The 23,914-nt window shown below is 30.4% G+C and overlaps 3 protein-coding genes and 1 pseudogene across 5 annotated transcripts; 1 reads left to right on the top strand and 3 right to left on the bottom strand.

Moving 5' to 3' along the window:
- Nucleotides 1–3,837: 3,837 nt before the first annotated feature.
- Nucleotides 3,838–7,555, top strand: LOC8273823 (protein NRT1/ PTR FAMILY 1.2). The gene is made up of 4 exons (XM_002515962.4): nt 3,838–4,142; nt 4,393–4,610; nt 5,626–6,176; nt 6,263–7,555. The coding sequence occupies exons 1-4, from the start codon at nt 4,025–4,027 to the stop codon at nt 7,212–7,214; spliced, it is 1,839 nt and encodes a 612-aa protein (XP_002516008.1). The 5' UTR covers nt 3,838–4,024; the 3' UTR covers nt 7,215–7,555.
- Nucleotides 7,556–8,230: 675 nt separating this feature from the next.
- Nucleotides 8,231–9,092, bottom strand: LOC8273822 (annotated as a pseudogene).
- A 2,375-nt stretch (nt 9,093–11,467) lies between these two features.
- On the bottom strand, nt 11,468–14,567 carry LOC8273821 (probable inactive nicotinamidase At3g16190). The gene is made up of 5 exons (XM_015717302.3): nt 14,121–14,567; nt 13,923–14,036; nt 13,099–13,333; nt 12,873–12,989; nt 11,468–11,791 (listed from the first exon to the last, which is right to left on the bottom strand). The coding sequence occupies exons 1-5, from the start codon at nt 14,331–14,333 to the stop codon at nt 11,718–11,720; spliced, it is 753 nt and encodes a 250-aa protein (XP_015572788.1). The 5' UTR covers nt 14,334–14,567; the 3' UTR covers nt 11,468–11,717.
- Nucleotides 14,568–19,330: 4,763 nt separating this feature from the next.
- Nucleotides 19,331–22,985, bottom strand: LOC8273820 (transcription factor bHLH68). 3 transcript variants are annotated; one of them, XM_002515959.3, is made up of 9 exons: nt 22,372–22,981; nt 21,810–22,134; nt 21,524–21,598; nt 21,245–21,310; nt 20,923–20,988; nt 20,626–20,682; nt 20,405–20,449; nt 20,053–20,097; nt 19,331–19,734 (listed from the first exon to the last, which is right to left on the bottom strand). In XM_002515959.3, the coding sequence occupies exons 1-9, from the start codon at nt 22,581–22,583 to the stop codon at nt 19,615–19,617; spliced, it is 1,011 nt and encodes a 336-aa protein (XP_002516005.1). In that variant the 5' UTR covers nt 22,584–22,981; the 3' UTR covers nt 19,331–19,614. The 3 variants fall into 3 exon arrangements, with proteins under 3 accessions (XP_002516005.1, XP_025012582.1, XP_048234645.1); XM_025156814.2 differs by lacking the exon at nt 20,405–20,449 and having other exon boundaries at nt 22,372–22,985; XM_048378688.1 differs by lacking the exons at nt 20,405–20,449; nt 20,626–20,682 and having other exon boundaries at nt 22,372–22,985.
- Nucleotides 22,986–23,914: the final 929 nt, after the last annotated feature.

Below are 23,914 nucleotides of genomic sequence, written 5' to 3'. Positions count from 1 at the left end.
TATTTTAAACTTAGTTTTTAAATATAACACGCAATTTTTTTTAATATTATTAATGTATTTTAATATTTATTTTAATTTGAACCTCTAATGGAATTATTAATTAAAATTTATTGATGTGGCTAAAAAAATTAGAAAAATTCTGGTTTAAATTTGGTATGTGTCCCCTACCTATAAAACCGTATTCATTAGTATTAAATAATAAAATATGTATCCATCATTCAATACTAAAATGTAAAATACTCATACATACGTGTCATTATACTATTAATTGTAGTGTATACAATCTAAATTCTATTAGAAATTTTTATTTTTTATTTATATTTTTATTTAAAATTTTTTCATTTTTATTTATTTGAATTTTCTTTATTTTTGTTTAGGGCTATACGGACTCGAACCGTAGACCTTCTCGGTAAAACAGATCAAACTGATTATTATCAAAATGATTCGAACTTTTTCAAAGACCCAACATGTATTTTTTCTTTTTTTTGCATTGGGCTCGTTCATTAACTGATATAAATAATCGGTTAGTCTATCATAATTCTCTTGGCATAAAGATAAGAGGATGGCTCTACGTGCTCTGATTTATGGATTTCGATCCGAGAATTGTAGTATATACACTAAGAATCTCTCAAAAAGTTAAGTTAGCATTAAAGTAGCTAGCCTATCCCTAAACACTTTAAATAAATTTTATCTTATCATTCAGTTTGAAATCTTAGAAATTTAAAGTTTGAATTGCCTTCGATTGTTGCAACTAACAACAAAAAGAAAAAAAAAAAAAAGAAAAAAAAAAGAAAGTTAAAAATGGATAAGATAAAAATTATTAAATTTTTTTCTACACAAATATGAGTAAAATATTAGAAAAAAATATTTGTTGTTAGATTATTTATTTATTTTACTTAAACGATGCCATTGGTTATGGAATGAGCTAACAATACTAATGCTCATTCAATTCTTTTTTATTATTATTGCTGGAAGAGTAGCCATATCAATAGATTATTTTTTTATTTTACTTAAATGATACCATTGGTTATTAGAATGAGCTAACAATACCAATGCTCATTCAATTCTTTTTTATTATTATTGCCGAAAGGGTAGCTATATCAATAATTTTTTTATTGACATTTTTGCTTGCTAGAAATTTAAAAATTTGAAAATTATATGCTATAATTGAAAATAAGAGTTAGACATATTGAGTGTTTGTAAAATGTCATAAAAAAAATAAGCATAAAAAAATAAACCAGTAAAGATCACTATTATACTATCCTGTCGAGTGCGCTTTACAATTATTGTACGTAAAACTGCATTAAAATTCTTTAAATAATTATCTATTATTGGTAAAAATCATACATCACATTTAATATGTCCTAAATTATTAAATCTAAAAAATACTTACATTCTTCCTCGATGCAAACTTTAGTTCCAAGCTACTGAAATTTCATATAATAAGGGCGAAAGCTTTAGCCAGCTCCACATTTCATACCTCAATAACTCTCACTGACATCGGTCCATGACAGTCTGGAATAATCACCCCAGAGCAAGTCAAATTTTGAGAAACTAATACAGAAATATCAGTGTTTACTTAATCTAACAACTCTGTGAGAGAACACCAGGCAACAACCCTATGAACCGAAGCTTGTCTTGATGGAACACCATTGCGTCAACTGATATTACTAGCCAGCCATATAAATTAATTGGATCACATCAAAATCTGCTTTACCATGAACAATCTGATTCCTGACATACCAAACATTCCAAACCCAGCAAACCTAATTGATCCTGATCAAGCATAACTTGCGAATTCAGTTACCTTTCAACAACATTTAATGCTATTCTCTGATCCATTCTAATCCCCAAAGATGAAGTTAGCCACATACTTCTCACTCAATACAATTTTTAAATACATGTAAAGGAGTTATATTATGGTAATCTATTGAGTTTAAGTATTTCATTTTTTTTTCTATTGTTAATGAGAGGGACAACAGACTGTGAACTATACAATAAAAGTAGGTATTTTTTTAAACTCGCTATAAAAATAAAAAATTCTTTTACATAAAATACACTTATTTATTTAATTATATATTTGTTACAGTTTAGATAGCATTTATAAGGAAAAAAAGAAAAGCCTGCTAACGGTTGAATAATTTTTATTTAGAAGAGGAAAGAAGCCATAAAAAAGTAACAGTATTACCTAACCAGTCACGAGCCACATCTCAGATGCAATAAATAACTGTACAATGTGCATACCAAGACACAACTTTTCCCTCTTTTCATCTCCTTTATATAAAAAGAAAAGTGATATGGTTTGTTAATAACAGTTCAAAGTAAATAACATAAAACTAAAAAAGAAAATATAAAATAGACAAACGTAAAATTTTACATTGAGAAAAGCTTTCAGGAAAACTGCCATTTTATAGTATCATAAAATTCGAGGACATTTATCAAACAGATACCATGCAAGATTTTTCTTTGCACAACCAATTGAGAATAAGTTCGGGGGACCTGAATGGTTCATGTTCAAATTAAACATTCAATATAAAATATAAAAAAAAAATCAAAAACTTTGGATATGCCTATTTTTGATACCAAATATGTTAGCTCACATGAATTTTAAGGTTTGCCTCTCCCAAATGGTAGAGACCCACTGCCAAAATAAAAGTAAAGAAATAAAATATAGAGGCTGTTAATAAAATTAAGTTTGGGTTTAATTGATACAAAAAAATAATTAGAATTGGCACGAAATTTTAATATTTATATGAATATTGTAATATATTATTTTAAATTTGAGGGTGTAATTGAGTTAAGAAACTAGTGTGGTTCCTGGTTTTCATTCAATTAAAGTTTAAAATTCTGAAAATTGAACTTTTCTAATAATTAGGTAAACTGAACTTGAATTTTATTATATTCGACGTCTCGAGTAAATCTAATAATTTTTTATTATATTATTATTTTTACTGAATATGTCTACATTAGCATGCTAAGTTAAAATATGAAATTTCAAGCTTCCAATTCTTAAACCAAATCCCACTCGAAATTGACAGTGATACAACTTGGCTCTGTTACGCCATATCTCAGCTGCTAAAGAGTTGAATTGCTTCTTCAAGAAGAGATAAAAGAGGACAGATTTTCCAAAACAAGGCATAATTGGAGCAGAAAAAGTTAATATTTTTTAACCATAATTTAACTATTCTTGAGATTTCAAGTCCCTAGGCAGGAGGAAGTTTGGCAAATACTGCTCTTTTTGTGCAGATCAAACGGTCTACAAAAATAATAATAACAATAATAATTAAAAAGAACAACATTATAGAAAAATGATTAAAAAATAATAATGTACTTATAAAAGAAATAGAAAAAAGTCGATAATCCACGTGCAAGAACCCCATTTTCCACAAATTCTCTGAAGCTACAGAGTCCATAATTGAACTCTTTCCCTTTTAACTGCTCCCTTCTGTGCATAAATTGACTTGAGAGAGTTTCACAAGTTAAAAGCTATACAAGGCAAGGCAAATATTTATATGTGGGGCCCATCGTATATATATAATAAATAAATAATTATTATTTTATTACTTACTGTGTACCCCATCTTATCTCCTCTCAAAATGGTATTGTCAGTGTACTCTTTTATTTTTTTCCTAAAATCTCAGAGCTATTTTATTTCAAAAAGGTAATATTTCTTTTTCTGAAAAGAGAAATTAATATTTGAAAATGAAGGAAAGTGGAAAAGAAAAGTGCATGTATTATATATGTAACCGGCAAGAAAGAAATGGTGTGTTTCTTTCAACTTCAATTATTTATCTCCTGTGCATAATGTAATAATAATAATTTATTTATTTATCTATCAGCTGTTACAGGTAGTAGCAGCAGTACTCAAAGATCTTTCTTTCTTTGTACAATAAATTCATATAAACTAAGCCGCTCTTAGGACAAAAGATTTTGTAACTTCTCTCTCTGTTCTCTTTCTTTTTCTTTTCTTTTCTTCTTTCTTTCTCTGGTCTTCTTCCTTCAAGGAGGAAGCTAGAGTGCAACAATGGAGAAGAATATGGAAGAAGCTGCTTTAGCTCAAACAGAAGTCATGGCCTCTACCCATCAACAGCATACTCCTAAATCAAGGAAAGGTGGCCTCATTACCATGCCATTCATTATAGGTATATATGCACATTACATTTATATACATACCCTTGTAATCGAGATGCAGCATTTCTTGATTTTTTCTTGAAGTTTATAAAAAGATCACCAGAAAAGAAAGACGAACCACTTAAAGCTGCAATCTTTTCTTTTTTTTAAATCGTTTCTTGTTTACCCTTTTGAGTTTGGTTGCATTTTCTTGATAGTGGAGTGCTTTGGATCTTGGTTTCTTGAACGGTTATTTATTTAATTATTTATTTTGTAATACAGCAAATGAGGCTTTTGAGAAGGTATCAAGCTATGGGCTTTTACCAAACATGATATTTTACTTGATGAAAGATTATGGTTTAGGAGTTGCTAAAGGTGCCAATATAATCTTTCTTTGGAATGCTGCTACTAATTTCATGCCTCTTTTGGGTGCTTTCATCTCTGATTCTTACTTGGGTCGTTACCTTACCATTGGCCTTGGTTCCATCTTCAGTCTTTTGGTAATTCTCTTTTTCTTTTTTCTTGGGTCAATTCCTGTGTTCTTTTTTATGCTAAAAAAGATGACAATACCTTTACTCCTAATTGAAGCCATTTAAAAATGGGGTTTAGTATCTCTTGATTGACATTAATTTAATTTAATCCTTTAGTTACTTTCCCCATCTATGTTCCTAAGTATGCACTATGCAGTTAATTATGTTTTTTGACCAAGTTAAGTTAATAAATTATCATGTGATTAGTGCATTTAGTTCAGTTGTGTCACTTTAAACTAGTTGGCAGTCAATTTCTTAAAGGCCTTCAACTCTGAAAGGGACTGACTGAACATGTGAAAACAGGACCACAAGATTCAATGTTGTTTGAAAAAAAAATTCATGTTCTTTGAATTTTTCTTTTCTTCTTAAAACAACTTATGCCAATTCTTCTGTTCAAATTAATATAATAATGTCAGATTTTGCTCTTTCATTCAATTCCTTAGACTTCGATAGCTGGAACCATGTTATTTTTAAACTTCCTCCAGAAAAGGCATGTGGGTGACAAATAACTTTCTTGGTAAATTCACTGAGGATGAGAGAGGTTACATTTTTTGACCATAACCATATATATATATATATATATATGTATGAGCCGTTCTCTTTAAATAAAAAGAATTATATCTAACTTCCTGGAATGAAGAGTTTTTCTCATGATATATGAAGTCTGTACCAAATAGTTTGAATTTCTGGTCAATTAGCTGTGAAATCATCAATTATGCTGTGTGTTCAGCTGAAAACAAAACTGTGACTGGTTCTTTGTACGAGCATCTCCTTTTGATAGTCTACATGTGTGCTGGTGCACTCTGCAACTTATATCAACTGTATTAAGGACTTGTGCAATTATATACAATATATGTAGTCGTAGCTAATTGATAATATTACATGCTGAAGTTAAGGAGAAAATTAGCCGTATGCTCTATAAACTGTAATGAACTGAGTTGTTTTCTGCTGACACTAAGGGAAAGAAGATCAAATTTTTGCACAGGGGACAGTCCTGTTATGGTTAACAACCATGATTCCACAATCAAAACCTCCCCTCTGCGATTTAATGACTCAAAACTGTAAATCCCCAACAGCTGGCCAAATAACTATGCTGTTATCTTCCATGGCCTTCATTTCTATCGGAGCTGGTGGCATTAGGCCGTGTTCCTTAGCATTTGGGGCTGATCAATTGGATAACAAATCTAACCCCAAAAACGAGAGGATCTTGGAAAGCTACTTTGGCTGGTACTATGCCTCAACAGCCATTTCTGTTCTGATTGCTTTGACGGGGATTGTCTATATTCAAGACCATCATGGTTGGCGAGTGGGTTTCGGAGTTCCTGCAATTCTCGTGTTCTTATCTGCTTTCTTGTTCTTCATTGCCTCTCCACTTTACCTTAAGCAGAAAGCTAGCAAGAGTTTGCTTGCTGGATTTGCACAAGTTCTTGTTGTTGCATACAAGAATAGAAAAATTCCATTTCCTCCCACAAATTCAGACAGTAAATATCATCGCAGGAAGAATTCGGAGTACATTACACCAACTGAGAATATAAGGTATGATTATATCGTCATTTTGATAATTAAAGAAACTAATGCATGAGAATTATTCGTTTATATCCTGGAAAACTTTGTGACATTAGGTTCTTGAACAAGGCTTGCATCATAAGAAATGCTGAACAAGATTTAGCTCCAGATGGATCAGCATCAAACCCATGGAGTCTTTGCACAATAGAGCAAGTAGAAGAGCTCAAAGCACTTATCAGAGTTATCCCTATCTGGTCTACAGGGATCATGATGTCGATAAATGTTAGCCAAGGTTCATTTCAAGTGCTTCAAGCTAGTTCCATGGACCGACACCTTTCCTCAAAGTTCCAAGTCCCAGCAGGCTCTTTTGCTACATTTGTAGTTATCTCTATGGCAATATGGATTGTTCTTTATGATCGTGCCATCCTTCCATTGGCAACAAAAATCAAGGGTAAGCCAGTGCGGCTTGGTGTGAAACTGAGGATGGGAATCGGCCTATTCCTTTCATGTATGGGAATGGTGGTTGCAGGAATTGTTGAGAATGTTCGACGAAGAAAAGCAATCCATGAAGGGTACTTGAACAATCCTAATGCTGTGGTCCAAATGTCTGCATTCTGGCTTGCGCCTCAGTATTGCCTGAATGGCTTTGCAGAGGCATTGAACGCTATCGGACAAACAGAGTTCTATTACACTGAGTTCCCTAAGAGCATGTCTAGCATTGCTGGTGCTCTTTTTGGACTAGGAATGGCAGTGGCAAACTTGCTGGCTACTGTTATCCTAAGTCTTGTTAACAATATTACTTCAAAAGGTGGCAAAGTGGGCTGGGTACCAAGTAATATCAACCAAGGTCATTATGACAATTACTACTGGCTTCTTGCCATAATGAGTGCTGTTAATCTGCTGTATTTTCTAATTTGTAGTTGGGGTTATGGACCTTGCAAGGAGCAAATAACAAAGGTTAGCGATGAAGGGAATGGATTCAAGCATGAGGAAGAACCGTGTAATCTAGGAAGTATGATTAAAGATGAAGGTAAAGGTATTGATGGAGAAGAATTATCAAGAGTTTAGAGGATTGAAAATTGCAGCTTGATTTGAGTGGTAGGCATTGTGTGATTTGTTGTGTGATAGTGAGAGGCATTAATTAATTATCATTTTTGCAAGTATATCAAGATCTCAATGCAGATGGGCATTCTCTTGAGTCTCATGCTATATATCTATATATTTATATATGTCAAATACCAAACCTCAACATACAAATTTGTAATATAGCTTCTTCTTTTTTTTCCCCTTCTTTTATTTCTTCTTGCAATGAAATTCAGTGTCTTGACTTGAGAATTGTGGTTGAATTTTGTAATCTGTACTGTTTTTTTTAATGTATAGCTTCTTTTGTTTTTGTTGCCTGAACTCAATGAATGAAGATGACTTCTGTAAAAGCATTTTTTGGTGCCTGTCAATTTTGTTGGATAATGATATAAAATGATTGAGATAGGTGACAATTATTTAATAGCGATGTCTATAATACTCTAGCATTAATCATTTAATGCTCCGAGTCTAAAATACTAAGTTAGGCTTGTTTATATTCTTAGTGTTTAAGTGGAAACATACATCTAAATTAGACAAGAATTTTTCACGCGCCTAGACGTTTACGGTGAATAGGCTAAACCAATCCATCCGAAGGCTGCCATCCATAGAATTTTTCTAGGACTAGAATTCCTGAAATCGTGACAAAGTACCTATGTTTCCTCATGTCACATTCAATAATACTTGTCTTAATAAAACATCAAAGTAACTAAACATAAATTTGGTGGTGGGGCGAAGAATCCTACTTAATGATGCTTAATTAGTCAAGATTATTGGTTGCATTTGTGGTGCTTAACAATGTCTAATTAGGGCTCACATTTGGTAGTTGTTTCGAAAAATGAAAAGAAGTTCACTTTATTGAGAAAGCTTAGAAATTAATTTATGGTTAAGTTCAAAGATTCTAATCATTTCAAACACTACTCAATAATAGAATGTACTCAAATCAAAGTGCAATTATTCATTATTTTACTTATTAAATTTAAAGAACTGGAAAAACATGAAGATTAAACAACTTGATTAGCCATCGTATTGAAGTATGATAGTCCACTAAAATACAATCATGTTTGAAAAATGAACACCAAGCTCTGAAATTTACTGATTGCCATTGATTCATTACTAAGTAATGGCAAGCATAAGATAGATATGCATGCATAAAAGTCATCAGGTAGAGGGCAGAGTTAGAATCTCCTCTAACTCTAATACTTTGAGGTACATGGATCAAGCATTAGATTCAGACCATTCTTGTAATGTTGGGGTTGCAACTCCAATACTTTTCATGTCAACCATATTAGCTGGTCCAAACAAACAAAGATAGATTTCAGTCATGAAAATTTCAATTTCTTGTTGAGACTAGCATCTGTCAGTCAACATTTCAGGAAAAGGAAAAAAAGAAAAGAAAAAGGAATGCATGCATTACTTACCAGCATGTATGTCAGGTGTAGCAGCAGCTGTGGCATCAGAGATAACAGTAACAGATTGATAATCTAGCGACACTGCATCAAATGCTGTTTGCCTGATACAATTTGGAGTTTGCACACCTAAACATACACAAGTTTTAGAAATCATAAATCAATAATCATCAATGTTTTCACTGTCAGATAATATTACAGATAATTATTTTCACTTACCAACAATCACTATACTGTTTTCCTCAGCCTGAAGAAACTGATGGAGATGGGTGGCAAAGAATGCACTAAAACGAGTCTTGACCAGCTTATAATCCCCTTCTTCGATCACAAGGCCATCAACCAGTTATGCACCCTCACTTCCCTTACAGGCAGGGCCGACTCTCCCGTCGGTGTAGAAATGGCGGCGAAAATGCTCCACGTCTCTTCCTAGTGGATCATTCTCGCGGACAACCTGAATCAATTATGATACACACATATCATAAAGATTAATCTCAATGTAAAGGTGGGTACTAGTAATTATTTTATATGTTATATCAAGCCATTGATATGCTAAAATTGACAATACAAAGTGTTCTTTTCTTTTCTTTTTTTCTTTCGCCTGCTACGTTTTAAACGCAAAATCAAGAACTTCTCTGTAAAATTAACTCCAGTTTCCCTAATTAGTAACTCAATTGTGGGAGCCCAAGTTTGACATTTTGCCTAAAGAGGGTAAAGAAAAATAAGAAAAGGAAAAATTATTGACTAACGAAAATTCTTATACAGTTTCAGTGTATGTTTCCACCGATACATAAAACCGTTAGATATTTGACATATATTTATTAATTTTATATGATAAAGTATTGTCAGTGATCTAATACTAAATTGTAAAATACTCAAATATATATTTTGTTCTCATATTAGTCATGATTTATATACAAAGACTAAATAAAAAGATTTTAAGGAAAAAAGAAGTAGCTCGGTGTATACATGACAATAAATAAGAGAATAACACATAGTGTGAGTGTTTTTATATTTTGGTATTAGATAATTGACAATATACTCTATCATTTAAAACTAATAAATATATCAATCGTCTATTGGTTTAGTGTTTAGGTAAGGATATATATCAAATTTAGACTAATTTTTTTAAAAAGTAATTAAATTGCCAATTTTTGTATTTTAATACTTGCCACGCATTTTGTGGTGATTTTTACTAAATTTTGGGTCTAACCGACCAAATTGGCAAGATCAGAGGTTTAATAGGTTAGAAAATTAATTTTGGGGTGGATTGGACTTTGCTGACAAATTTAGAGGGCAGATTCGCCTTTAAACCCATACTCAGCCCTATGTTTAGGATAGGAGAAATAAAAAGGGCAGAAAAAATTTTGGTTGGTATTGTAATTTCCCATATTTGGAAAAAAAAAGAATAATAAAAGAATAAATTCTAAATTTCCTCCGTTTATTTAAATATTACAAATAAAGGAAATTGTTATTATTTTTTGTATTAAAATTATATTCTCACCCTGCATCACTCGATGCTTCTCTATTAGAAAAAAAGACATCAGTAAATTAATAAAATTATGATTTTCTTATTTCTCATATTTTATTTTTTGAAATAAAAAATAAATTACTTTTTTTTTCTCTCCTTTTTATTTGTACTATCCAAACATGAGGAAGGAAAATAAAATAATACTTTTTGTATGTAATAGTTATATCTTGAATGCAATTTTATCTTTTTAAAAAATTTGAACAGTTAAATATTTTTAAGAGTTAGATTGTTTAAGAGGGAGAACCATATCAATTCCACTCTAAGTTAGAGTTGAATCGAAAATTAAACAAGAAAAGTGACTAAATCCTATGTATATATCAATAAGAAAAGTGTGATCTAATCATGTAAATATCTTTTAGTTATTTGACTTTATATGGGAAGAATCTTAAAGTTAAACATGTTGTATTTGAAAAAATTATTAAAATGAATGACCTCTTAAATTGAAAAGTTCTCAACTTAATATGTAAAGCCAAAGTAATAATGTATTTTCATATTGTTAGAGTTCTCATATTGATAAAATATATGATGAAAGCTAATTTTGCAAGTGAATAATTAATTTCAGATTTAATAAAGTTTAATCTCTTCTCATATAAGCTCTATAATTCTATCTATTTTTACCTTTGAATTTTGATCGGTCTAAATTACATATAGATATTTAAGGGTACTTTAGAGCTTTAATGATATATTTCTATATATAATATGGTGAAAATATGTGTTATTAACTCACTTAAGCTTAATTGTCTATTTTGAGGTAGTATTAGCCAAAAGAGAAAAATATAGAGCTAAATACTCAAAAAAAATATTTAATTGAATATGTTCGTGTCAAGACTGAAGTTTAAGACGCATAAACTGCTAATTACAAGGCTTAAGGTATATTTTGCTAATTACAAGGCTTAAGGTATATTTTAGCAATTTTGTATAATTATTAGGATTTATAATAAAGTTTAATCTCTTCTCATATAAGCTCTATAATTCTATCTATTTTTACCTTTGAATTTTGAGTTTAATCTTAAATTCTTTCAAATTCAATACCCTTTGAATTTCATATTATAAAAAATTGTTCTATAATTATTATAAATCTTTAAAAATTTAATTGTCGAAAAGTATTTTACAATATCTATAAAGTATTTAAAAAGTCTAGGGGTTAAAAAATAACTTTAAAAATTCTAAGGACTTTTATAGGAATTGCTGAATTGTTGAAAGTGATGGAACTTTGAACTGTTGAAAGCTGAATTGTTGAAAGTGTATGTCTGCATGTTTACAAGATAAATGAGTAAATTCCAGTATTTAAGTGGCAAAAAAGATAAAAATTAAAATGTCTTAAGTGACAAATCATTAAAAGTTTAGGTGTCTACATATGTATTAAGCCAAGTTCTTCACTAGATTATTACACCAATGAAGCATGTATAGCAGCAACATGACAGAACCAGTTAGAGCACATGAACTATGATATTGATAATCCATTCAAGCACATTACTGCTGTATGCTTGAGATAGATAGCAATCGATACAAGGGCCATAAGACAAACAGAACCTTGTCTAATCATCAGGCAGATCAAGCATCAGACTCGCACCACTCCTGTAATGTTGGGGTAGCGACTCCAATATTTTTCATGTCAATAACATTGGCTGGTGCATTTATGGGGATCCATCTTTGTCAAATGTCAATCTTTTAACAGAATCAAACTCGATGCAGGATATTAAAAGCTCGTACATTATCAATCACAAATTTTCTGAATGAACATTCCGCATGTAAATCACAGCATAGAAGTGAATGACAATCTTATTCTTAAGCCAGTTTACCAAGTATGATTAATTGGAAAACATTATTTGTGAATGCATCTAGTCTTCTTGGAGGGAGGGATCCAAAAAAGTTGAATAGAGAAGAAATCAGGTTTGTGTCTGTAATTTGAGCTCAGATATCAGCAATACAGTAAAGGTGAAGGTTATCAATGTATAGATCTTAGAAAGAGCTAATTGCATTACATGATAATTGGCATTTCAAGTTTTAATTGTCTTTTAAAACTATGAGGTTTGGCCTCCAGTTTGAACTCCGGTCAAGCCCCATTTACCAGAAAAAGAAAGAAAAAAAAAATCTCAATCATCCGCACATAAAAAACACAAGAACTTTATGTCTGCATGATTTTGCTGAAACGGAAAGCTGAATGTGGGTATTGTTGTGTCTATATATATACCTCAAAATTGCAATCAAACTCCAAGAATTAAAGTCTCCCGCACCTTCTATTGCTACTAAAATTTATAGCTTATGCAACACAAAGCAAAGGAACAAGTAGCACAATGAGCAGACTTCTTACTGCAGTAAAGTATAGATGTTAAACTAGCTACCGTAGTTGCCCTATCAAACTCTGTATCAATCTCAATTTCCTCAAAGAGAACTGTAAAATCATCCTCCCAACCACCCATGATTTTCAAGACAAACAACGATAAATCAACCAACCTTGAAATTCTAAGATGTGGAATAATTAGTGAAAAAATATATGCAAAGCAAACTAGAAGCAATTCAATCTGCCTTGATGCCACTCTCTAGCATAAGCAGTTTCTGCACCCGCACCCCTCAACCCCTCATCTTCCCCTCTTATTATTATTATTATATCTAACAAGTTGCTTTTAATCAATTATAATTAAATCATTGAAAGCGCTAATCAAAATAAAGCACACTACTGATTTGGAGCAATCTAAGGATACATACCAGCATGTATTTCAGGTGTGGCAGCGGCTGTTGCATCAACAATAACGAGAACATCATGGTAATCTAGCGCCACTGCGTCAAAGACAGTCTGCCTAATACAATTTGGAGTTTGAACACCTAAACATCCAACAGTTACTCAATTACATGTAATTGCACTTACCAGTTTGAACAGCCAAACATCCAACAAATCTAGTTAGAAAGGTCATGAGCCTGGAATTGCACTTACCAGCAATCACTAAACTCTTAATTCCCTCAGTTTGAAGAAATGAATGAAGATTGGTGTTAAAAAATGCACTGAAACGTGTTTTCACCAGCTTATAATCCCCTTCTTCGATCACAAGGCCATCGACCAGTTCCGCACCCGGGCTTCCCTTAGACACAGGAGGCACTTTCCCAGCAGAGTAAAAATGCCGGCGAAAAAGCTCAACATCTCTTCCTAGTGGATCATGCTCGCGGACAACCTAAACACACAAAGTCCCATCATGTTTATCCTCTACAAGGATTATGAAGTTAAGTTTTCCAACTAAAATTCATCAGTAACATTTGATGATTTCGTTTATCTTTCTGCAAAATTAAACAACTAAACAAAGAGCATCACAAAAAAACAAAATTAATCTCAAGAAAGCACTAACTCATAGTTCCACAAATTTGACCATTAACATAATTGAAATTAGTTCAAATATCTCTCTAATTCCTATTTGTTTACTGAAGTTCCTCAAACTATTTTCTTCAGAAAACTGCTTCAAAAGACAAATCAACCTTTTAACATTGGACAAGCCCATTTAATTAATCTCTAAAATATTTATACAGATAAACAGATCAGACTTTTGTTTATAATTTTCTTGGGATATATTTCCAAGTCAAATATCAGTCGGGCTCAACAATCACCAAAATGTATTCTTTATAAAAATCCTCCCTTTTCTTATGACAATTCAAAATATCTCAAGAAACTAACGTTCCCAGGAAAGAAACAAAGTTAATAAGAAGAAAAAGGAACTGGGTGCATCAAATGAGGATTAATAAAAAAGAAAAAAAGTAGTGGAAGATTACCCAGACTACTAGGATACCACGCTGCCTAGCGATATCAACCGCCTTAATCACATTTGGGAGAATTGCTTTTCCTCCATTAACTCTCATCAATCCGTCTTCAAGTATAAAATCATTCTAAGCAGTCCACACAAGAAAAAGAATCAAATCGTGTAAATTTCATATAGAAATACACAGTATATACCCAAAAGAGAAAGAGACCTGCATGTCAATCACTAAGAGAGCAGTTTGCTTCAAGTTATCAGCCATGTCAGAGTTTCCAAATTTATTAAAAGTTGCAATCTTTTTTCCTTTCCAAAGTTGCTTTGGAATGGAATTGAGGTTGGGAGCCAGAAAAACTGGTTTCCTCCAGAAAGCAGATTTGTTGAGTGTTTCATTGTAAGGCAAAACTGGGTTTGTCACTCTCAAAATCATGGTTTGCTAAACCTTGATATTTGGTGGTTCTTCAGAACTGATAAAATGAAGATCTTAAAATTGACAAGCAAAAGTTCAATTGAGATTGCATCATTAATATTATTGTCTTTTATCATGTAAATCAGGCTAATAAAAATAAAAAATACTGCTGGAATGAAAAATCGATCATATTTTATTTATCATTTGAGAGACAGAATTTAGAAACTTAGTTTTTGAGCTTAAATCATATTGGAAAGTGGTCTTATTTTACCATACCAAATCAATCTTAAAATATATATATTCCTTAAAAAAATTAGAAATGATATTGAAAAGGAAGTAAGTGGGCTCTCGGGTCCATAAATGAAAAAATCATTGTCCACGGACAACAAAAAAGCCCAAACACGAACCGAAGTTCTGAACAAAATCTGAAATCATACTGTTCCGGTTCGAAAAAATATCAAAAATATTTATATTTTTTTATTAAAATTACCATATTTTTTTATGTTTACTGAGTTAGGATATTAAAATATGATTTTTTATTTTTGTAAAAATACGATTTTATTTTTTTATTTAATTATTTTTAGATATTACCGTAAATTTAAAAAAAAAAACTAAAAATATTATTTTTAGGAAAAAAAAAGACAATAATAGGTATCTTTTGATTAATTTTAAAATATAATTAAAAATATATCTTTAAAACACAACGTGATATGTTTTCCTCTACATATTTCTCACTGGAAAAGTGTATAAGCCTGCATTAATACGTGGCTCTATACTATTTTCTAGTGTAGATATATTACTATAAAATATACATTTTAATTATCATCCTTTTCATCTTATATATTTAGGTGAAATTTTATCTTAATACAACAGTATCACCCGACATTAATATTATATTATATTATTTAAGCATCAGTTGGGTCCATTTAGGTAAGCAAACAATAAGCCAAATTTACTGTAATAATGATGTAATATATAGCATCAGGGTGATGAAAGCCAAGACGTGTCAAAGAAAGAGAGGCAAAGGGTGTGAGGCTCCAGGTGAGTCGAGTACATAATTAAAAACTAAAAGTGGTCTAAAAAGACCCAAGAAATGGGGTCCATATAAGCATATTCGGGTCAGGCACATGCAACTGGCAATGGCATGACTTATATTTAAGTTTCTTGATTTATTTTTTATTTTGTTGTTGTCATATCTTTTCAGTTACATATGGTTAAAGAACAAATATGGATTGCTATAATGAGTAGTAATAAAAAGTTCCCTTTAACAAAAGAAGAAAAGGAATGTTCACAAAATTGTGTTTTATTTCTTGTTTTTTCTTTTTCAAAATAATAATAATGAGTAGAGAGAACAGTGTTGCGAGTTGCGTTATGTTGTGGGTGCCATCTATTAGCTTCAATTATTTCAAAAACTGTCCAAAACCAGAGGAAATATTCATGTGATTATTAAGTTTCTTCCTTTTTTTCTTTGTATTTCTTTTGTATCGAAGTCAGAAAAAGATTTTCTGTTCCCATTTCTTCTCCCCTTCAGTTATTTGTGTTTCTTCTTCATTTTTTCTTTGTGGCATTAGGGCTACTTTTCATCCCTTTATCTAATTATTCAACATCTAATCAATATGTAATAAGCCTGAGTATTAGCTCAGTTGAGGATGAAATTTCCTCCCCTTTTTGTTGATTGTAATTTAAATTTTTTAATAAGAAATTATAAGAAAATGCAACATATGTCAATTCTTTTTATAAAAAATGACTAAAATTAAAATTAAATAATTAAAATACAACATAAAATTTTATGAACTAAAATAAAACTAATATTTATATTATTATTTCATCCTAGTCCGTTATACAGACTATGAAATAACTAATATATTTACATTTAAACTGTTACATTACTGAATTAGCAATAGGAAGAAAAAACCATTTTAAAGTTAATTCAATCGCTATAGAGGATAATGATTACTAATTAAGATATGAAGATCATAAAAATAATTTACATGATTCTTAAACTAAAACTAAAATGTTGTCATACTAAGGCTTAGCTATAAAATGAAATATTCTCAATATCTTTCCATAATATCTCAAAAGCAATAAAACATGGAGCCAATAGACAATATATTCTTCTACTAACTTAATTCATGGAAAAAAAATAGTTATACATGTGAGAAGATTTGAGAATAATAATACAAATTCATTATTTTTCATATTTAGTTTTACATTGATCATAAAATTTTAATTTACTTTATTTGGATTATGTAATTCTAATTTTAGTTACAATTTAATCACTTTACTTATAATAGCTTGACATATTATATTTCTCTCTCTAAATTACTCTTTTCTTATTGACTATTTTTATACAACGTGTCAATTTCTTTTTTTATAAAAGTAACTAAATTGAATTGCAATTAAAATTAAATAAATTAAAATTTATAACTAAAAATTAAATCTAAGAATTTAATAACAATTTGTGTCATTACCCTGAAAATTTTATACCTATACCGATTAGCAAAGCCAAATTAAGGCTAAGTGGACAATGGTAGTAAAGACATGGAAGACACTTAACTAAACTAATGTTGAAGGTTTTTAAATTAGTTTTTCTTACCCTCCTATTCAAGATGTTGATGCTTGGCTGTCAAAATAAAATGAATTTGGGATTAGATACAATTAACTATAAATTCATTGTGTCCTTTGGGTTGAGAGCAACGACATCGTACGGTCTCCCAAAAGAAAGATAACATTAATGATGCTATAATATGCTCAAATCCTCGAATAAATAATCTTGTAAGCATGAGTTAATGTTCTTTTTTTATCCAAAAGAATTGAAAACATAGACTAGTTAGTATTCTTTAAATTTCACCTAATTCTTAGATTTTTGCATTGAATGAATTTTTAATTATAATATTAAAGCTGTTGAAGGATTAAAGCCTGAATTTTTTGTTATCTTATTAATACTATCAATTAAATAGTTTAACATAAAGTAAATTGGATTTATATTTTATCCATATTTTATATATTAACATGTGTTAAAGAGATTTAAAATTGTTTTTAAAGGTTTATTTTTTGTTTATAACAATTTTTTTATTAATTATATTTTAATATAAAATATATTATTGAGTTGTAACTACCCAAAGTCAGTAGATTTACTAATCACACTAAAAACAATTACACCTAAATATCACAATAACATGTCGAAAAAATTCAAAATTTCAAATCATAACCACAAAAGCAAAACATACACATAAATATATTGGCAGCGAGTGCAAGTATTGTCAGGTTTTACCTAATAGCTTAAAGTTTTTGGTTTAAATAATAAATTATAGTTTTATAATTTTTGACCATTAATTCGAAATCTATTATCTAGTAAATATTAAAATATGATATAAAGATGGAAATTATAAATTTAAAATATTATAATCAAGTTGAATATAAAAAAATTTCAATCCATTCTAGATAGATAGCTAATCACTAATTAAACAGCTTGCCTAATAACAAGTTTTATACATTTTCATATCGGCACATCTAGCTATTAGATAAGTGACATGTATTTTGAGTGTTTTGTATTTAGACAATAAAAGAGAGGGTTTTGCTAGAGTACCATTGTGACACTCTATCATTATAAGTCTATTTTTATAATTATAGACAATCAAATGATATTATTTTAAATAATTTATTTGTATACATCAATATACTAATATAGATGGTCAATGAATTCATTTCTAATTTTAAATTATTTATATGAATGAAAATATATAGATGAATTTCTTAATTGTCAAGTATCACTGATTAAATTCTAAAACTAGATAACTTTTAATAAATAAAAATAATGTACTTAATTGATGAATAACTAAATACTATATATAATTGAATAATCAAGTATTTAATTATGTGAATAAGTTATTAAAATTAAATTAATATCATTTTTTATAGGTTTATATGACATTGTACACCCATAGTTTATTAGAATAAAGTGACACATATTTTAAAATTTAAATTTATCATATTAGTGTTTCATACTTAACCAAAAATCCACTCATTAGGATGTAATGCACCCGAAGTAGTGAAGAAAAATCTAATAAAGCTTCAATTCCCCGGTGAAGATCACGATCAGAACTAACTAATTAAGATTTTGCTACCCCATTATTTGCTATCACTTGGATTTTTAAACTTCATATGCTCAAAATCATAGCGACAGCTTCACTTTAGGTTGTAATTTTAACTGTCAATGTTGTCACTAAACTGCTATAAGATTGTGGAAGAGTATATGCATTTACAGAATCCATCTTAAATGGTCTCTAACAGCTGCACTTCCATTGATCCTTAATTAGTACAATTCTTATACATTATGTTTTTCTTTAGTAATTCCGAGATAAACATTTCTGTCTAATTTCTTCCATGGCTATTTCTCATTCAAAACATTATATTTAATCTCAGGAGCTAAAGACTAACGAATACTACTTCTATAGTCTTTTGTTTTATTTCTTAATCAATGCCTTAATCAACCCTTAATGCATAAGGATATCGTTCATGATCACTAAATTATTCTTCCCAGGTTCTACCTCAAATTTTGCACCAGCAATCATGCTAATGTTGTGGCTCTGATACCATTTGTTATGTTAAAATTCATAAAATCAAATAGAAACCAAATTAGTTTACTACTATGACTAAAATTACTGATGCAAACAAGAAAAATATATGACCATTTGAGATGGATCCCTAGACACTATTGCTTCCTTTTACATTTGCATAATAAATTTGTTTATATCATTTTAATGTCTGCTAATTTAATTACAAATATTTAACTGTTTTTTAAGGATATAACGGTCCTCATTATAACTTCCACAGGGTTTGCAATATGCATGTGTCGGAGTGAAAAGAAAAAAAGATAATCTTAATTATTAAAGAGAAACTAAGGAGAAAAAAAAATCTTAGAAGAAACAAAAAGCCTTGTTACTATTGGGAGAGAGATGGAATTCCCATTCTTTATTTTTTTATATATATAATAATATGAGAAGAAAGACTGCCAATTCTAAATAAGCATCTTAAGATTAACAAAAATTAATACTAAATTGAGCTTCAGAGAGACATGAAGCTCTATAATACAAAGAAAAATAAATAAAACATCAAGAGACGAGATAAAAATCTTAGTTCACTTAGATAATACAGGAATAATAATGGAGGCATGCATATGGAGTTGCAATATTTAGAATGCATAGCATCATGAGCAATCAGCCTTGAATTGCAGCAGATTGACTGCTCATGATATTATATCATTCAATCAAAAGATCCAAAAAAACTGGCCACAGCATAGTCAAAACCCGCCCGGAGCCCAGTAGTCAGCACCATTGTCACTTCCAACATGCTGAGTGCAAGACACAGGAACCAAGCACAACCCTCTACTCCTCAAGTCCTTTGGCTTATCTTGGCAATCCTGATATGTATGATCAATTGATAAACAAAAGAAAGCAAAAGGGTATCAAATCATATACTATATTATTTTTATGACTAATTTCTGCCAATGATCTAATGTCAATGTGCAAAAGGGTATATATACTTTTATTTTCCAAGAATGAATAATGAGAACGAGCATAATGATGATTGTAAAATATAGTATACAAGAAAAAGGCAATATACTAATGAGTAATGAACAATAAATCAAATGAAGGAGAAACTATTATTTAGTATAAAGAAATTACATAAGGAATTTTCTTTAGACAAAAAAGAAAAAGAAAAAAAAGAAGAAGAATACCTGGTTAGAACCTCCTTTTCTTTTCTGGCAGATGTCATTCAACAACTAAATGAGAAAATGAAAAGGAGGGAAACCAAAACAAAAAAGTGTTAGTGCTTTCAATCTTTCTCAACGCTTTTCTTGATACCCAATTACTGTATCCCTTTAATTAGTCCCAAAATTATTCTTTTAACCAAATTTTTGTTAATGTCAAGTTGCATAAAGCTGAGAACCTTGTTCTTGGACTAACTATATTCTTTATGAACAATAACATAGTTAAATATGTATATATGCTTTAAATATATAGACGCTCTTCTTTATCACTTTACATTTTTTTAATGGAAGTGATGGATCCAATAAAGCTATAGCATACCTGACCTGGGTCTTCAGGAAATACACAATTCCTTTCTCCTTGAAGCTAACAAAGAATTCTCTATCATTAGTTAAGTAATTATTATGTCCTTAATTAATACAATAGGCCATACAAACATGTGCATACTCTGAAGTGAGAGAGAGAGAGAGAGGAGGATCTTGGTCTTGCATTGGGAATAGAGAAATTGGTTATGTATGTATATAAACATAAGAGTTACTTACAGACTGTTGGTTCCTCATGTTTGATGATGCAGTGACCAAGTAAGGAGAGCTAAGGGCCTGCATATATGTTTTTGTTTTTGTTTTGTTTTTTGTTTTTTTTTTTTTTTTGCAGAGGAGGCAAAAGAGAGAATGAGAGAGAGAATAAGAATTTTGATGACTTCCATAACTAAAGAATGATTAGAAAAAAGCATAAATGAATAATTGAGGCAACTTTAACTGCATGCTTCTTATATCACTGATTCTGAGTTGAGTTTAATGCTTTGCAGAAAGTATAAAATGTAGAAGAAGAAACATCACCTCAATTTGACCCTGAAGGAATCTGATATATCCAATAGCTTCTAACAAGACAGAACCCGTGTCAGTCTGCAAAAGAGGAACATTTCACCACACACTAAGTCATCCTTTTGATCTTCTTTAATGTCAAAAAGAGAAAGCCAAAAGAGTAAAGATAAAGAAGCACAGATAGAAAGATCAGAGCTTTATGATTATATACAAGTAAAAAAATTTCTTTAAACATAAAAATGGCTTTATGGGTTTTATCATATACTAAAGAAGAGGAATTAAAGAACTGCTTTGTTATTTCTTCTTTCTGAGATGAAGAAGTAAAGAGGTTTTTTACCTTTCCAAATGGGGAAACTAGTTGGTGAAGGGCAGTGATTCTATCACCCAGCTTCTCCTTCCTTACCTGATATATAGAGTAATATTATAGAGCACCAGGTTTTGTTAAGCTTATTTAATTATTTAATACTACAGATGAAACATAGCAGAAGAATCACACATGCTTAAGGAAATAGACAATCAAGAAAGACATTTCACACTCAGACACACACAAGCCCATACTCTGATAGGGAAAGAGAATGAAAATTAAAAAGAGTGAGAGATTGCACTGTTGTTATACCTTTAGAGGTGGTTGGCTTGAAGAGGGCGGTTGAACCCTAGGCTTCTTAACCCCACCGGTGGCGGTGCTATTACACTAGTAAAGAAATAAAGAAGCCAAGAAAAAGAAAAGGATATGAGAAAACCCAAATGAACTAATTCACTGGATGGTATTCATGTTTTATGAAAGATCCATTAAGTTTTCAAAGTCTTTGAGTGCTGTAAAAGTTAGGAGTTTAAATTTTAATCAGTACACTAGAGACTGTTTCCTAGGTATAAAAAATCATTGCGCTTTCTCTTTTACCTACCTCAGATGATTGATCTAGATGTTGACTCCTTCCGTCTGCCTTGTTATAAGAGAAGTCAAGAATGTTACTACTTAGACTTGTTACACAAGACCTAGGAGAGGAAACTGGCATGACTTGTTGTGACCAAGTAGGTCCAAGAGGCTGAAATTCTTCATCACCATGACCATACAAATTGCTATTTTGAGCAACTTCTTGTTTCACATCAGCAACTGCAGGAACTCTTGGATGATATGGATTCAAGATTTGGTCTTCCCAGTTTTCTAATTTTTTGGGCTGAAAATGATTCAGTCCAAACCTATCTTCTTCTTCTGCTGACAAACCACCCCTGTAAAGCAAATCACCGTCACCAAGTTAACAGAAGCTGTGGATAGATTCTGAGGATTAGAATGGAGAAAATCAAATTTTAAGGTTATATTAAAGGAGATGGTATAGACATATAGTCATAACTGTAAAATGAAATATGATTTATAGATCAAAAATTAAAGTAGCTTTTCGAATGGAGTACAACATGTTAATTAGTATACATATTTTAAGTGAACTTGAGTGAAGAGAAGGGATTTACAAAAGTAGTTGGCTCCATGACTGAGGAAGCTCTTGGTTATGATCAGGAAAAGAATTGAAAGGGAGTGAAGAAGAAGACGAGGAAGAAGAAGAAGAAGAAGATCCAAGAACGTAAGGAGAAGGGAAGAGAGATGAAGAAGAAGATAAGAAAGCAGAAGGTTGAAGGTGTGAAGGTGGATGCATGCTCCACCGTCTAGGGTTTCCTGCCATCATTAGCTTGGCACTGATACGAGTATAGCTCTCTTTATCTCTCTGCAACAAACAAACATCAAACTCTTGTTTCCCTTCAGAAAAAGACGCATATAAAAATAAAATTATAATTTCTTCCTTTCCCTTTCCTTTCCTTTTCTTTTCTTTTATTTTCTTTCACTTTCTTTCTTCACTACTTTGTCATCTTTCCTTGTTTAAACACCCTTACAACCTCTTTGATAAAGCCTTTCAAAGTCCTGTTTGCTTTCTCAGATGAGGTTGAAGAAACTTTGAGTCCATTTTCTCAAAGAATTCTTATAGAGATGTGGGGTTAAGGAGCTTTGCATATGTTTCCTTCTCTTTCCTTCTTCTTTCATTCATTTAGTAGCCTTTTTTATTCTTTGCTTTTGCTTTATTATAAAGTGGGGCAAGAAAAGCTGGTGGGCAGTGTTTTCAGTCCATAAACTAATGTTTTTGTACAAAGCTTATATATATTTCCTTGATTTGGGGTGGTACATTGGGATCGTTTTTCGAGTTAGGGTTAGAGTAGGATTAGGGTATAAATAGTATTATTAATCTTTGTCTATTTCACATGATGATGCTTTTCTCTTTTCTACTGCTATAACTCAACTTAGCAAACACAAACACAGAATCTAAGTAACCCAAATTTTTAGTAAAAGAAAAATAAATTATTGTTATCACAATATAACTTAACACTCATAAACTTAACTTCATATTATGCTCATTCACGAACCATGAGCATAATACAAGATATAACTGCGATGAATTAGGAATACATCAATACGATCTTCTTAAAAAAAAGTTTTAAATATGATAATGTGAGAATCCGTTATTTAAAATATATAGTTACTATATTATATATTAAGATTTAGTCAAATTTAAATAGCAGATTATTAAAAATTAATATATTTCACCCAAATACAGTTTAATTAGCAATTTACTCATGTTATTAGACAATTATTTTATTTATTTTATATTTGAAATTTTTATTTTATATATTATATACAATTTAATTCATAATTATATTAGTGTAAATAATATTTTTTTTGTGATTTTATGAAGTTTCTATTTATATTTATATTAGTCTTTTATAAAAATTACATAATATATTCTTGTTACTAAGATAAATAAACATAAGAAGAATATAATATTTGTTAATTTTATTTTTATTTCATTACTATTATGTTCTTGTACGTCTATTAACAATTAGTTTTAATATTATTTATATTAATATTATATATATAGGTTAAGATTTATCATTTTTTAATCTATTATACTGGACAATAAATTTTTCAATATATCACAATTGTTTTAACGGTTTTTATAATCTAAAT

Source organism: Ricinus communis, chromosome 8 (genome assembly GCF_019578655.1).
Source record: "Ricinus communis isolate WT05 ecotype wild-type chromosome 8, ASM1957865v1, whole genome shotgun sequence".
Taxonomy (NCBI): domain Eukaryota; kingdom Viridiplantae; phylum Streptophyta; class Magnoliopsida; order Malpighiales; family Euphorbiaceae; genus Ricinus; species Ricinus communis.
This window is presented reverse-complemented; position numbering and strand designations above follow the sequence as displayed.

Bases quoted from the DNA above. Each gene is read 5' to 3' on its own strand.
- LOC8273820 (XM_002515959.3), bottom strand. From the start codon at position 22,583: ATGATGGCAGGAAACCCTAGACGGTGGAGCATGCATCCACCTTCACAC. The intron at 21,599-21,809 runs GTAGGTAAAAGA...TTTCTTTACTAG, and splicing joins ATCTAGATCAATCATCTGAG to TGTAATAGCACCGCCACCGG. The intron at 20,989-21,244 runs GTAAAAAACCTC...CCTCTTTTGCAG, and splicing joins TAGTTTCCCCATTTGGAAAG to ACTGACACGGGTTCTGTCTT.
- LOC8273823 (XM_002515962.4), top strand. From the start codon at position 4,025: ATGGAGAAGAATATGGAAGAAGCTGCTTTAGCTCAAACAGAAGTCATG. The intron at 4,143-4,392 runs GTATATATGCAC...TTTGTAATACAG, and splicing joins TACCATGCCATTCATTATAG to CAAATGAGGCTTTTGAGAAG. The intron at 6,177-6,262 runs GTATGATTATAT...TTGTGACATTAG, and splicing joins ACACCAACTGAGAATATAAG to GTTCTTGAACAAGGCTTGCA.
- LOC8273821 (XM_015717302.3), bottom strand. From the start codon at position 14,333: ATGATTTTGAGAGTGACAAACCCAGTTTTGCCTTACAATGAAACACTC. The intron at 14,037-14,120 runs GTCTCTTTCTCT...TGGACTGCTTAG, and splicing joins TCTTAGTGATTGACATGCAG to AATGATTTTATACTTGAAGA. The intron at 13,334-13,922 runs GTAATCTTCCAC...TTGTGTGTTTAG, and splicing joins GTGGTATCCTAGTAGTCTGG to GTTGTCCGCGAGCATGATCC.